Here is a 14597-nt window from a genome sequence, read left to right as displayed (position 1 = left end):
TCGCACACCATTGAAGGTGAGGCTGAAATAGAGATTCATGTCAAAACATCCGAACTATCCCTTTAACGTTACACCAAACATCCACTCCAACACTCAAGGAAATTCACTAATAGTGTAACTTTTTATCCTAACTGTGTTAAAATAACACTGCTTACTGCATATTTGATCGAAGACTGGAAATTTAACACTGACCGATTTTCTGTGTAGCACTGCATCTCTGCTTTTTGCAGATGTGTTGCTGTTGCAGCAAGCTATGATCTCCAACTCTGACTGGAGTGCTTCGCAGCTGAATGTGAAGCAGTTGAGATGAAAATCAGCACCACCAAATCTGAGACCATGGTCCTCAGTTGGAAAAGGGTGCTCTCTGACTCTGGGAGGAGTGGAGGAGGTCAAGTATCTTGGGGTCTTGTTCATGAGTGAGGGATGGATGGAGCGGGGGATCGGCACAGCGTTTGCTGTGATGCGGACTTTATATCAGCCTGTCGTGGTAAAGAAGGAGCTAAGCCAAAAGGCGAAGCTCTCGATTTACCGGTCAAACTACGCTCCCACCCTCATCAAAATACCGGATACAAGCAGTCAAAATGAGTTTCTTCCGCAAATTAACAGTGGCAGTACGTTCAGTCAAGCCCCTCCCTCGCCCGGCACTGGCTGCTTAGTGGTCGTTCACCAGATTCACAAGTGAGTGACATACTGCATTTCCATTTCCAGTCCCAGCCGACAGCACCCACCTGAGCTGAAATGAACTGAGAAAGGAACGAATAAAAGAAATGATGAAATTGAAGAAATAATCTGTTCGGTCACGTTCACTCAAAACGTTCTTTTGAATGAATCACTCGCGACCAACACAACACTCGAATAGAGGATTCATCACAAACATTCAAAGCAACTGTATAGTACCTCAGTGCTATTTCCAATCCACCAGATATAAGTAACTGTTCCCACTTGGCTAGGCCACAGAACCGCTGTCAGGTTCACTTCCTTATTCTTCACAGCCACAAACGGAGCTGATAGATGGATGGATTCCAGCTGACCTAACAGGGAACACAAATACTTGTACATAAATAGAAATAAAAAGCATGTATTATCTAAAATGTATTGCTTATGGTCATTATCGAGAATTGTGTCTGTGTTTAATTAGGATCAGTGGCCTCTCTGTTCTGTGGCACATCTAATTGAGCATTGCCACACTTTTATTCTTTAGTATGATCCCCATTAGATTCCAAAGTGGCCGCTAGTCTTCCTGGTGTCCTCAAATAATTCAACAAAAACATACAAAGTCTAAAATTTCTCTATTAAGTAAAAAGGAAGACACTGAAGAAAACAGTATTCAACAGATAAAAAAAAGGAGAAACTGACAAACAACCATACACAATTTGAATGGTCAAAAAAATAAATAAATAAATAAAATTGCAAGTGCATACTGTACATTAACTAGACTAAGTGCAATTTCTGGAAAAAATGCGTGGGAATGCTGAAAGCTGAATGCTAAGATTTGAATGCATGTGGAATTCTTATGAAGTCAATTGAGAGATAAATTATGAAATTCTAACCCCCTGGTTATTGGACAATACCAACTGTGCCACCGAGCAGTATCAGACACCTGATGATAAGTTATATATGGAAGTGGGCATGCAAAGGGATACTTAGAAAAAGTTTAATGACTGTCCCATTGAAAATGAATGGGGAAAGTTGATATAAAATGTTAAATTGTGCAAATCCTGTAAGTAATATGGAATCAGACAATATATACCCCAGGAGGCGTGAATTTTTTAAGCTAGTTGAAATTTGAACAATTTAAATTGGAAGTATTATGTGGGAGCTGTTAGGCGGCAACAAAGTGTGGAGAATAAAAATCACAATTACATAGATTCCCCAATTACAAGGAATTAACTAGTTCATGTGTAATATGTATTTTAATAACTTTTTCACCAGTTGCGATAAATAAATGCAAGACAGCAACAATTGAAAAAGATGCCGTCTACTTAAAAAAATAAATAAAATAAAATTATGACTAGCTCACATATAATGTGTAGGTAGAGAACTGCAGTCTCTGTGCCATGGCTGTTTTTCCCTACTGCAGTCACCCGGTAGATCCCCGCGTTTTTGTAGATGTGTTTGATCCCATCTTCAATGGAGCTCAGATTGGAATATGTCAGTGCGTGACCATCCCCAAAGTCAAATGTGATGCTTGTTCGTGACGTGTCACCCTGGAAAGAAGAGACAGGACATCTGAAGATTTTGTCTGCAGTGTACAAAATTGACATCATTGTCTTAAATATGGTCTTCTATGACGAGATTGACAGTTGTCAAATATGTACTCCCCTCCAAAAGTGTTGGAAAAAGACAGTGTCTTCAATTTTCTTTTTTCCTGGAGTTTAACATGAATAAATGAATATAAGATAAGAGATCCAGTTTTCACCAGAAGTTGTTGGTCAGTAGAGGGAGCTACGGCAACACCCTCCCACTAAACTGTGTCTAAATGTTCTACACTACTATAATTTCAGGTTAGCGGCGACAGTGCTCCTAGTTTAAAAAAAAAAAGAAAAAAAAAAGCTACTATAGTATATTTTTATTCTAAGTCATTTTTAAAGATAAGTCATTCTGGAATACATTCTGGAGTCCCTTTTTTTTTTTAAATTATTATTATTTTTTTAAACATTTATTTTACAGAATGAGACCAAGAACAATAGGGCTCAGATTCGCACCAAAAATCCTCATTCCCAAATTGTGGGTGCATTTGGAAATACTTTGAAAGACCTCAATCATAGGCATGGTAAATGGACAGCTTTTTATATGTGCTATAACTACACCATAAGGTGCCCAAAGCACTTTACAATTTAAGCCTCACATTCACACACCAATGGCCAACCGCTGACATGCATGGCGTTGGCAGATAAATTAGGAGCAAATCGGGGTTCAGTGTCTTGCCCAAGGACACTTCAACATCGTCACTAAGGGTGAGGATCGAACCCACAAACTGAGCCATGCCGCCTGAAGCGGGGGGGACCATTCAAACTTAAATATTACTCGATTATTTAATTTAGAAGTACTATTTTCCTTCAAACAATGTAGCCACATGCACCAAAATGTATTCTTGGTGACTCCAGATGTTTTTGAGAGCAAACAGAAAGCCTCCAGTTGGCTGTGGCTGAAGTGAAGAGAGCAGAGTGGGTAGCAAAATGCCACTTGGACACAGGCCAGAGCCCAATCAACTTTGGCTGGGTCGCCTGGACGAAGGTGTCTGTTGGAAGACCCAAAACAACACTGATAATGTTGACTTGAACACTTCAAAATGTTGAATTTATGGAAATGGAACTTTGAATCGATACAAGGGGTAATTTTGACCTATTGAACCAACTAAGGGAGTTCTAACAAATTTTACGATAGCGGGTCATTCATAATATTACAATGAATTTTTCTGTCAACAACTATTTCACTAATCCAGCTTGTGCACCAAAACATGAAAAAAGTACATTAATTACATTTACACTGTGCTTGCATTGCCATAAAATGTGAGCAGCCGTGATGTCACCCATTTATTGTCGCACACATACACATTCAACATTAAGCATTTCTAAACAAGCATTTAAGGCAAATTAAACACGGCTTAGCTTTAGATGAATTGCAGGTGGCGAGTTTTCCACTCTATAAACGTGATGGACCCTCCCGGACTGTGTGTGTCACTGTCAGACCAGAGAAGAATGCATCGAATTGACCATCACATGCTCTGATGAACACGATGAAATGCCCTCAGCTTGCCATGAGAACCGAGACCAAATGCACACGAAATGCTGCAGAACCACAACGTGAAGCATGAGATGTCGGGGGACTACATGTGTCCCATCCCAGTACGGCCTGCGCCCATCGATTTTTCATACACCCTATTATGTAATGTCAGATTTATTTGCCTTCACCCCTTTTTACTACGCTTGACTAGATTTTTCATTCACACCGTGACTGTTGTGGCAATTTTTTTGACAGCTTTAAAAACATCCCTGGGTATCTAAGGCAATCACAGCCTGTCACATGCTTGCCTATCCCGTCCCCCAGCATTGTCCCACGACACATCCCACTTTGTCCATGGTGGCATGAAACTGGGCAGCCGGGAAAATAGTGTAAATGCGGTCTCACAAATGAGCTCAGCAGCACAATATTGGTACAGGCATTGTTCAAAAGGTTGGCAGAATTAAATTCAACCTCTTCCCATCTGCACAAGAACTGAAAGTAAGTGATTGTGAAAAGGGAATATGCTATTGCAGTTGGTTTAACCAATTTATCAAAAAAGATTTTAGCTAATGTTTAGGATGTGACATTCTTTTTTTCAAATTCTGCAGTGTATTGGAAAACATGTTAGATGAGCTGAAATCAGCGAAAACAGTGTTCATTCATTCTACAACCTCGAGCAAAAAATATGGATTCACCAGTCTTGGACGAGCAGTCACTCAGACGTTTTATTCTGTAGATCAAACTCAGATAAAAAGCATGAAACAGTCGTAAGGTCATTCCAAAGTGCAACATCTTGGCTTTCAGAAACACTCAAAGAAATGAAGAAAATGGTCAGTTCATGTTACTTTTATAGAGAAACTGCAGAGAAATAAATATGGAATCACTCCATTCTGAAGAAAAAATATGGAATCCCTCCATTTTGACCAGAAAATAAGAACACACCCAGTCAATTTCCTTTCCTTAATTAGGCACCTGCCTCAAATTACATCTGCTCGTTAGTCAGCAGTTAAAAACAGTGCAGTTATCACACCTTGGAGGGCTGCTGGACCAAGTGGATTGGCAAGAATCATGGCTCCAACAAGGGAGATGTCTCTTGAGACCAAAGACAGGATTATCAAACTTCTTGAAGAAGGTAACTCTGCACGTATGGTTGCCAAAGATGTGGGCTGTTCACAGTCAGCTGTATCGAAGATCTGGACCAAGTACAAACAGCATGGGAAGGTTCTTAAAGTCAAGCGTACTGGTAGACCAAGGACGACATCTAAGCGTCAAGACAAACAACTAAAGGCCATATGTCTTGAAAACAGAAAATGCACAACAAGACAAATGAAGACGAACCGTTTATCCTTACTGAGGTCATGGGCATGCTGGAACCTGTTCCAGTTGTCTTCTGGTAGTAGGCGCAGTACACCCTGAAATGGTTGCCAGCCAATCACAGTGCTCTGCATGGACTTACAACCATTCACCTTCAGAATCACACCTAGGATCATTTTGGAATGTTTTAACCTACCATGCATGTTCCTGGAATGTGGGAGGAAACCGGAGTACCTGGAGAAAACTCATGCAGGCTCGGGGAGAACATGAAAACTCCACACAGGACTCGAACACAACACCCCTGAAATGTGAGGCGGACGTGCTCACCAGTTGTCTTGCAATGACTTCAGTACATTTCAATTTAAATCTAAATTAAAAATTGCTTTCTTGACACCCTGTATCAGGAACCACATTGTTACAATTCATTTAAAGGAAACACGGTACATAAAATATGTTTTACAATTATTTCCATGTTTCATTTCTCTCTAATTTCACTCATGTTTGGGAGCACATCTACCTTACAGTTCTGATGCTGTGGGTTCAAATCTATACTCCCTGACTGGAATTATCATGTTCAACCTGTGCCTGTGTGGGTTTTCTCCCGGTCAAAAACACTGGGCTAATCAAAGATTCTAAATTGTCCTTGGGTGTGAATGTGAGTATAAACGGTTGTTTGCAATTGGCTGGCAGCTGGGATAGACTTCAGCACACTCACGAGCCTGGTGAACGTAAGTGGTACAGAGAACGGACAATGCACCTTTGTTGTGTTGACAGACTTATTACAAAATTAAGTAAGTAGAATGTTTTCCTCAAAATCCGAAACAGAACACCCTTTTTTTGAGCCACTCAAGGACAGTCACAGAGTTCTTGTGAAGCCACTCCTTTGCTATCTTGACTGTGTTCTCAGGGTCATCCTGATGAAAGATGAAACATCACCACAGTCTCAGGTCAAGAGTGCTCTGGTGCTGCATTATTCATATTTCACTCTATCCTGACTAATCTTCCAATTCTTGCTGCTGAAAAACATCCCCACAGCATGAAACTGCCAGCAGCATGCTTCCCTGGCCAGATGATGGCTATATGTATTTCCTCCAAACATGATCTCTGGCAGTCACACCAAAGAGTCAAGGTAGGCTGCCATGTGCCCCTTACTGAGAGGTGTCTTCCATCTTCCAATCTACCATACAGGCCTGATTCATTGAGTGCTGCAGAGATGCTATAAGAGGCATATTCCCCTGTTCATGCTTAAGACAATTTCTTACGCACACCTTCCTTACCCACTTGAAATGCGCGGCGATTCTTCCATCTTGGCTTCTGACACACCCACCTGCGTAACCGGTGAAAACTTGCACAGAGGTGTGACCCATTGAATTGTGAAAATGTCTCCAAGTCCCAGATTGTGCAGTTTTCCTGAGACGTGAATTCCATAGGGATCTATTTGGACATTTGGAATATATTTCACACTTCAGACGGCACTTATGTGGAGTTCACAACCGGCATATGTCAAATAAAACAAATAATTTTAACTCACAATTGCCATCATTAGAATTAGTTGTTATGAGCTTCACTTTCAGACTTTTTTTAAACTCTTTGACTGCCAAATATATAAAAAAAAAAAACAACCCAACAGTGCCAGCCGATTTCGAGCATTTTCACTCATCTTTCAGGGCAAACAAAATATTGTGCACCACGACTACATAAACATAAAAAAAAGTATGTTTCTACCTTATTCTGTTCTTTCGTAATCACCATTGGAAAATGGGTAATTTGAGTGACATTGAAAAGATATTTTTGCACAACAGTGACTTAGACACTATTTTTTTGTGTTTGACGCTCTGTGAATTAGATTTAATGTGACAAAGGCTTTGATCATTGACGCCATACTTGAAAACGTTCAATTTCAACATATCAGTCGTGTTTCATGTAATTTCATATACCGCGAGCCCATTGAAAAGCGATACAATGCTGCCATCTGCTGGCCATAGTTAGTGGGTGTTTTTGATTCCACAACCCATTGAGCAGGCAGTGTTGCACAAGCCATTGCACTGCCCATTGAGGAAAAAACAAAACAAAAAAACAACTTAGTAAACGTCAATTAACGTTTATGGCGGCATTCATTAGGATTTTAGCATACGTCATTAAACGTTTTTTGGAGGTCAAACAGTTAAAGTTACCATTGGGTTCTTGGTCACCCCTGACAAAGATACACTACAATCAGGTGATGGCTAATGGTGGAGGGTGAGTAGTTTTTTCACTGAATACTTATTTACTCTGACTGAAGTTTTTTTTTTTTTTTTTTGGAGGATTACTTTTTTACTTTAACTTGAGTCCTATCTTTCTAAATCATCCATCCATCCATCCATCCATCCATTTTCTTAACCGCTCGATCCTCACAAGGGTCGCGGGGGTGCTGGAGCCTATCTTCTAGCAGTAGGCGGGGTACACCCTGAATTGGTTGCCAGCCAATCGCAGCTTTCTACATTAATTAACGAAATTAACTCTTACTTGAGTCAGGTTTTTGGCAGCTCCACCCACCTCTGCTGTCCTAGCATTCAGTATAGAACTGCAAAGTCTAATGAAGATTCCCAACCTCTGTGTAGATGATGATCCAACCTCATGAGATGATCTTTAGGTGTGCCACAGGAAATTTCGCTAAATGGATGGTTGGATAGTTTAAACATTATTTTTTCATTATTTATGGAATACAAATAATTTATCCATTCATTTATCTATGCCAGTGGCAAAAATTGACGGACAGAACAATTACATAAATGCTTATTAAAACTAGTTATCATTAGATATGTCATTTACTCAGCAAAATAAAATCTCCGTCTTCAACGAACCAATGCCAGCTTTCACACAAAGAAAACTATCGAATAAAGTGAGACAAGAGAATCATTATTTTGCTGTGTCATTTTGGTTTGGTGGTGCGCTGTGAGATTTTTCTAATGTAAATTATGTGCCTTGGCTCAATAAAAGTTGGGAAACATTGCTCTAATGAGACCTAACAAGTTTTACAAACAAATGATGCTTAAAAATAATAATGCTCTGTTTTGACAGCCAGACACTGACAAAGTATTCAATTAAGACTATATATATTGTGTCAGAAAAGTTTTGTTGCAAAAGATACATTTTAAAACCCAAATTACGAACAAGTTTTCCTCTTCAATGTAATCACCCTCAAATATTCAGTAAAATGGACTTCAGCTCTTAGCAGCCATTTAACTTTGTTCTACATGCTTTTATATAAATATTCCTAATCAAAACAGCTCATGTGCGTGTGTGCGCGTGCATGCGCCCTAGTGTACAGCAAAAGATGCATCTTATAAGATCCACTATGCCAGGTTGTCAAGCAACGAGCAGAGTGAGTGATGAGACCAGACTTTCTAGGGAGGGTCATCATCGGGGATGAATCATGGATCTTTGAGTACTATGAACACCCCCAACATCAAATGAAAAAGCTTCGGTAGAGGAGTTGAACACCACCAAGGCCAGAGAAAGTAACATGGTGGAAGTCCAAAATCAATCACATTGAGACTCTTGCCACAGGGTTAGATGATCCGCCAGAACATCTACAAAGACATGCTGCAGAGTTTGCTTCGGTCAATGCACGAAAAGAGTTAATAGTTGCAGCTGGACAACTTGTCGCTGTCACCATAATAATGCGCCTCCTCAAAATGCCCCGAGTTCCTGGCTGAGAAGAACATTGGTGTGCTGGAGCAAGCTCCCCACTCACCCGCCCTCGCTCCAAACACAATTTCAAGGGGACCTGTTTTGACGACATGGATGGCATCAGTATGGCTGCTACAACAGAGCTGCAGAGAATCCCAGAAGAATCATTTCAGGCGTGCATGAAGGCATGGCAGAGACTGCTCGGAAAGTGCGTTAGGCTCCAGGGATATTACTTTGAAGGGGAAAACTTGTAGTTTACAGTTTGAATTTGAAATACAACTTTTGTGACACCAGTCCTGTAACTTTTCTTGGAACATGTTTATTACCGGTGGTGTAGTTTGGAGGAGTGAAAAACTGCACTGCATCAACTGCAGTATCCATTAAATCCAGAAGTTGAGAAAGTGTAATTTACCTGCTCCAGAAAAATGAGAAAGGTGATATTGGTGCCCAGTACAGCTGAAAGTGTACCCTCGCTGGTGACCAGGTGGAGACCTTTGGGTGCTTGCGTTGGACATTGCTGCCTCCTGGCTATGTACTCCACAATGACTCCATTTGTACAGTTGTTTGAGACCACCTTCCGGTATCTAGTGAGGAGAGGGGGGGAAATACAAATGTGGGTATGACTGATAGAATGATAAATGCTAAAACATACATGTATTTCTTTCTAACATGAAGCAAAATCTTGAAGGAAGAGAAATGGGAATTATTGAAAGTTGTCCTTGTGTTTTTTAACTGTATTTTTTTTTTTTATGTAGATAATACCAGAAACAAAACAAGGTTGATAGCAGATTAAAATAAACAAGGCCTAAAAGTACCTCACGTTTTACAGCGAAATGTATTTTTAAACCCTAAAGAATAATTTGTGAATTTATCCATGCATCAAATGTGATAAAAACCAAAGTAATATGTAGCTCATTGTTCTTATATGCGGCCTTTGTGTGATGATACACGATACATTAGACCAGTGGTATCCAAACTACGGCCCGGGGGCCATTTGCAGCCCGCTATCCATTTTTCAGTGGCCCGCGACATATGCTAAAAATGGCATTTGACTCAGTTCAAATAAAATAAAACAAAAATGTTTGGAGATGGTCAATGTAAGAAGGGAGGGTATCGAAAAACAGGTGCCATCAAAGGTTATTTTAGTTAACTAAAACTAATGAAAAAAATTAAAACTAAATTAAAAAAACCCCCCGAAATAAAATAAAAATGAAAATGCTTTTTAAAAAAACAAAAAATAACTGAAACGAACTAAAACTAACTATAATTCATTTTAGTCTTTGGTAATTAATTGAATGCATGATCCTTTGGAGATGATTTCAAATATGATTTTTAGTAGATTTATTTTGATACAAATCGGAATAATGATGTTTGAAAGTGTGTCACACAGAAGTGATGTCATCTAGCAGCAGCCAATAGAAAAGCACCTTCAGATGACGCTGCGGCCATGGTGTTTTTTTAATATTGCACACAAGTAATACACATTAAAAAAACAAAAAAATATTAATACTGAAACTAACAAACTAAACAAAAACTAAGCATTTTTTAAAGAACTAAACTAATAAAAACTAACAGAACCACCCTGAAAACTAATAAAAAACTAACTAAAATGAAAAATTCCAAAACTATAATAACCCTACTGCCATTTTACAAATAAATTGCTTTATATACTGTAGCATTTTTCTAAATACGCAAAAGCACAAATAAATTATTTGTACAATTTTTTAGGACTAACACAATTTCTCTTCATAACATTATGTGGCCCTTGCGTCCTTCTGATTTTCTGTATGTGGCCCTCAAATGAAAAAGTTTGGACACCCCTGCATTAGAGCAATATATTCAAAATGAGATTAAAATGGCATTCATCACACAAATAATACATAGCACATTTGTTTGTTTGTTTTTTCAACAAATATTATTCACCAAGCCTGTACTTTGTAAATACAAACACACTAAAGAATGAGTAACAACTAAATGATATTTTCTTTAAATTCACATACTGTAGAACATTCAAGCATTTCACATTTGAATCGTGGATAAAGTGGCTTGAAATGCTGCTGCCAGCTTCCAGCTGCCAAATACACAGTTGACTTCCTAAATTTTGCCTCAGGAATGTCATCGGCATGATGACATGCTTATCGGTTAGATTGTCCACTGGCAGCTGGCACTCCTGGATGAGGTGAAGGGCATAAAGTACGATGTAGCATTGAAATCATACACTCTGCCCCGACTCACCTGCTCCTAATTTTAATGCACCACACGCACACACTTGTATATACACTGGGTGGGGCCACATTCACGGTGTAAGGGTAGAGCTCGCCAGTCGGCGAGCTGGCGGACTCAGTAACAGGGTTAGGTGTCACTAGTACGCTGGCGTGACGACCGGGGCCTCTTCCCACCGGGCTCGGTGTTCTGGTGTTCCGCCTCTCCCCCGGTGCTTCCTCCTCTGCTTCCCCCCTCCCGCCGCTGTGCTCCTTTCGCACGGCTGGAGGTGGGGTGGGCACGTCTTCCCTCTCTGCGCTGCTGCCCGGTGCCGTTTTCCGGTGGGGGGGGGGGGTCTCGTGGGGGGCGGGATTCGCGGGGCGGTTGGCGGTCATCGGGGGGGGGGCGGCTTGTTTGGGGGGTGGATGGAGGTATGGGTGGGTGGGGGGTTGGGTGTTGGGGGTCGGGGTGTGTTCGGGGGTTTGGGGGCCGGGGGTGGCGGGGCCTGGGTCGTGGCGGGTGGCGGGTTTGGGTGGGGTGCGGGGGGTCTCGTGGGGGGCGGGATTCGCGGGGCGGTTGGCGGTCATCGGGGGGGGGGCGGCTTGTTTGGGGGGTGGATGGAGGTATGGGTGGGTGGGGGGTTGGGTGTTGGGGGTCGGGGTGTGTTCGGGGGTTTGGGGGCCGGGGGTGGCGGGGCCTGGGTCGTGGCGGGTGGCGGGTTTGGGTGGGGTGCGGGGGGGTCGTGGGGGGATGGGGGCTGGGGACCGGTGGGGCGCTGTGGGGGCCCGCCGGGCCTCGTTCTGTGGCCTTGGGCTCGGGGGTGTGGGCCGGGGCTGGGGCGGGGGTGTTCCGGGCGTCTGGGCCGGCTCGCCAATCGGGGTCCGCTCGGGTGGCTTGGGGGTGGCCTTGGTGCTGCCGCGGCCTGGGGATTCCGGTGGGGGGGGGGGGCGTTGCTCGCTTTGCTGGACCGCGGTTGACGGCTTCTTTCTTTGGTGGTGGTCCTTATGCATGCCAGATCCATCGCACCAGCATCTACTGAAACTCAAAGAGAATTTGCCTCTCCCTCCCACAGCCCCTTGAATCAGTGGTTGCTGGTGTCTGTGGATCTCACTTTGCTTTATCTATCCTTCCCTCCGTCCTCTCTTTAGTTTTTCCTCTGGTCACTTGAGATCTCAATTTATTGGAAGTTTGAGGTTTCTGGGGTTGGCATAAGACTCTGGTTTTGTCACCACGCAGGAGGGGTTTGGTTGGTGCTGGATTTCACTTTGATGGATTGGATGTACTGGCTTCTATGGATCTCACTCTGCCTCATCGATCCTTCCCTCCTTCCTCTCTTTAGTTTTTCCTCTGGTCTCTTGAGATCTCGCTAATTTGTTGGAATTTAGAGGCTTCCAGGGTTGGCGTAAGACTTTGATTTTGTAACCATGGGGAAGGCAGGAAGTGTTTGGTCGGTGCTGGATTTCACTTTGATTTATCTTTCTTTTCTCTTTATTTTTTCTGACCTTTTCTCTGGTCTCCTGACCATTTGAACCTCACGACTCTGGCAAGATTCTGAAGTACCTGGTTAAGGCGAAGGGTAATGGGATATTTACAAGGTTTTAGGTGAATTAATGAGTATAAATTTATACGTATTTGCACGCACACGCACGCGCACGCACGCACGCAAACGCACGCACGCAAACGCACACACGCAAACGCACACACACACACAAAAAAAAAAAAGAGCAATGATGATAAGACGTTGAATCGGTAAGACTACCGAAAGAACAATTCTGAGCTCTTTTAAAAGAAAAAAAAAAAAAAAAAAGAAATCATACACTGAGGACATGTTTGAAATGACATGAAAATCTTCGCATCATAAATGTGTAAGACTCCCAAAAATATTCACCATCCATCCACCCATTTATCTTACCAATTGTCCTTATTAGGGTCGTGGGTGTGATGGAACCTATCCCAACTGACTTGGGGCGAGAGGTAGGGTACACTCTGGACTTCCCACCAGCCAATTGCAGTCATAGTAGAAATGTGTTGTGAATTTATTGCAGGGTTCTTTTCAATCTCGTCAAAAACATAATTTTCACAATAACATCCAACTTGAGGTCAACTGAAATGTGCAACTCAAGTGTACTTTTATAATTGATACACAGTTTCTTTCATCAGACGACATGCCAAAATGAAACCTTCCAAAATACAGCACCCCTTGCCTGTCATTTTTTTGCAATACATGCTACATTTTCAGCAGTTTTAGCTTTCAATGTGTGTTTTTAGCTTTCTAACTGCTGTCCACTCATAAGTAATGGAAAAACTATAATTATAAAAATTAACAATAAATGATGTGGTCACCAGATCTATTAAATGCTGAAATATTTCCTATTTTAAGGACTTGTTAGGGATGCCCTGGTTTGGCCTTCTACTTCCTGAATGAAGGAGTGAGCAAAAATGTCAAAGTTTATCACTCTATGCAACTGCAGCAAAAATAACTGAGTGTGAACCTTCGTTACGCAAACCAAATAATAGGTCTTAAAAAAAAAGTAGTCTTGAACATCCCTAATTTTAAGTCGCCTGCATTTTCATCAAAATGGTAAATGAATACCACAAGAGACTGCAATATTGTGAAATGCAATATAGGTGCCAACAAATAGGTTCTAAAAAGTGACGTTTTGGCACACTGCGCAATGGCAAAAGAAAAATGCATCAATCTGTTCAACAGAGTTTTATGGAGGAAGGTTTGTGCCATTGCATAGTGTGCCCATGCAGTTAATTTCATTAAGTCAAATTCATTGGTAAGGTCCAATCGAGTCTTCATCTCAAAGGTCATCCATTGCAAGAAGATGCACCAGAGCTCAGATTTAAGTATCAACAGGAAGTATTGTGGCTTGGATTATGAATAATTTTGAGAACATTGTAAAATACATTTTGGATGCCATAACGAAATGTGGGAAAAGTGTATGGTAATTTTATTGGTTTCTGCTGTAAATAATTCAAATTTTAGATTTTTTTTTTCTTAAACATTGCCATTTAGGGTACAGTACAATCAAGCCATATCCTTTTCAGCAAACCATTGTTAAACTTGTGTTTTTTTTAAGACATTCTTTATTTAGATTGATATATTGACGATGATCACATTGTTCGCATTAGTATATAGCCATCAGCTCTTATGTCCATTAATCTGTCTTTCTTGGCCTTCAGAAACTTTAATGTATCTTGAGCTACACATTTGACCAAAACCTGTGAATCAATTGTCATCCTGTGTTTACCCAGTGCTGTTCAGGAAGGTCATCCCTGTATTGCAACTCCTGGACATCACCGATGGATGGAACCAAAAGGCAGGAGCACACTTGCCATCAGTCCGTCGGTCGTAGCCATAATCACTGTAGGGATCCAAGCACAGACAATACCATTACCTATGTCATTTGGAACTGACTCGCTGTCCTTTGTGGAAGGTATTTTAAGTCAACCTGGGAATTTACCTTTATTTGACATGGCATACGTTGTGGCTACAAGAATGGAACTCATTTGTTGCAGAGTAGTAAGAACATATACCTGTGATGTGAGTGAAATCTTTCTTTATGTTGCTGTGCCGTTTGTGTTGAAATCTTCACTGGTTAAAGGTTTACACTGCAACATCCATGCTATTTTGTTTAGCCTGACTATGACGTTTTGCATTTTTAATTAGCATTAAA

General features: G+C 41.3%; 1 protein-coding gene across 5 annotated transcripts in view; it reads right to left on the bottom strand.

Moving 5' to 3' along the window:
* The window catches only part of sorcs1 (sortilin-related VPS10 domain containing receptor 1), a 215843-nt gene that overhangs the window by 21680 nt on the left and 179566 nt on the right, over nucleotides 1-14597 (bottom strand). For all 5 annotated transcript variants that reach the window (XR_013284119.1, XR_013284120.1, XM_077525635.1 and 2 more), the window contains exons 17-20: nucleotides 14172-14285; nucleotides 9125-9296; nucleotides 2021-2207; nucleotides 898-1031 (exon numbers count right to left, since the gene is read on the bottom strand). Coding sequence is in view for 3 of the 5 variants with exons in the window: in XM_077525635.1 (XP_077381761.1) it covers nucleotides 898-1031; nucleotides 2021-2207; nucleotides 9125-9296; nucleotides 14172-14285 (607 nt within the window). In the remaining 2 variants the exon portion in view is untranslated. The remainder of the gene's footprint in view (nucleotides 1-897; nucleotides 1032-2020; nucleotides 2208-9124; nucleotides 9297-14171; nucleotides 14286-14597) is intronic.

The sequence above is a fragment of the Festucalex cinctus genome, chromosome 6 (assembly GCF_051991245.1).
Source record: "Festucalex cinctus isolate MCC-2025b chromosome 6, RoL_Fcin_1.0, whole genome shotgun sequence".
Lineage (NCBI taxonomy): Eukaryota > Metazoa > Chordata > Actinopteri > Syngnathiformes > Syngnathidae > Festucalex > Festucalex cinctus.
Note: the sequence above shows the minus strand (reverse complement) of the source record. Positions and strands in the feature narration are given on the sequence as shown.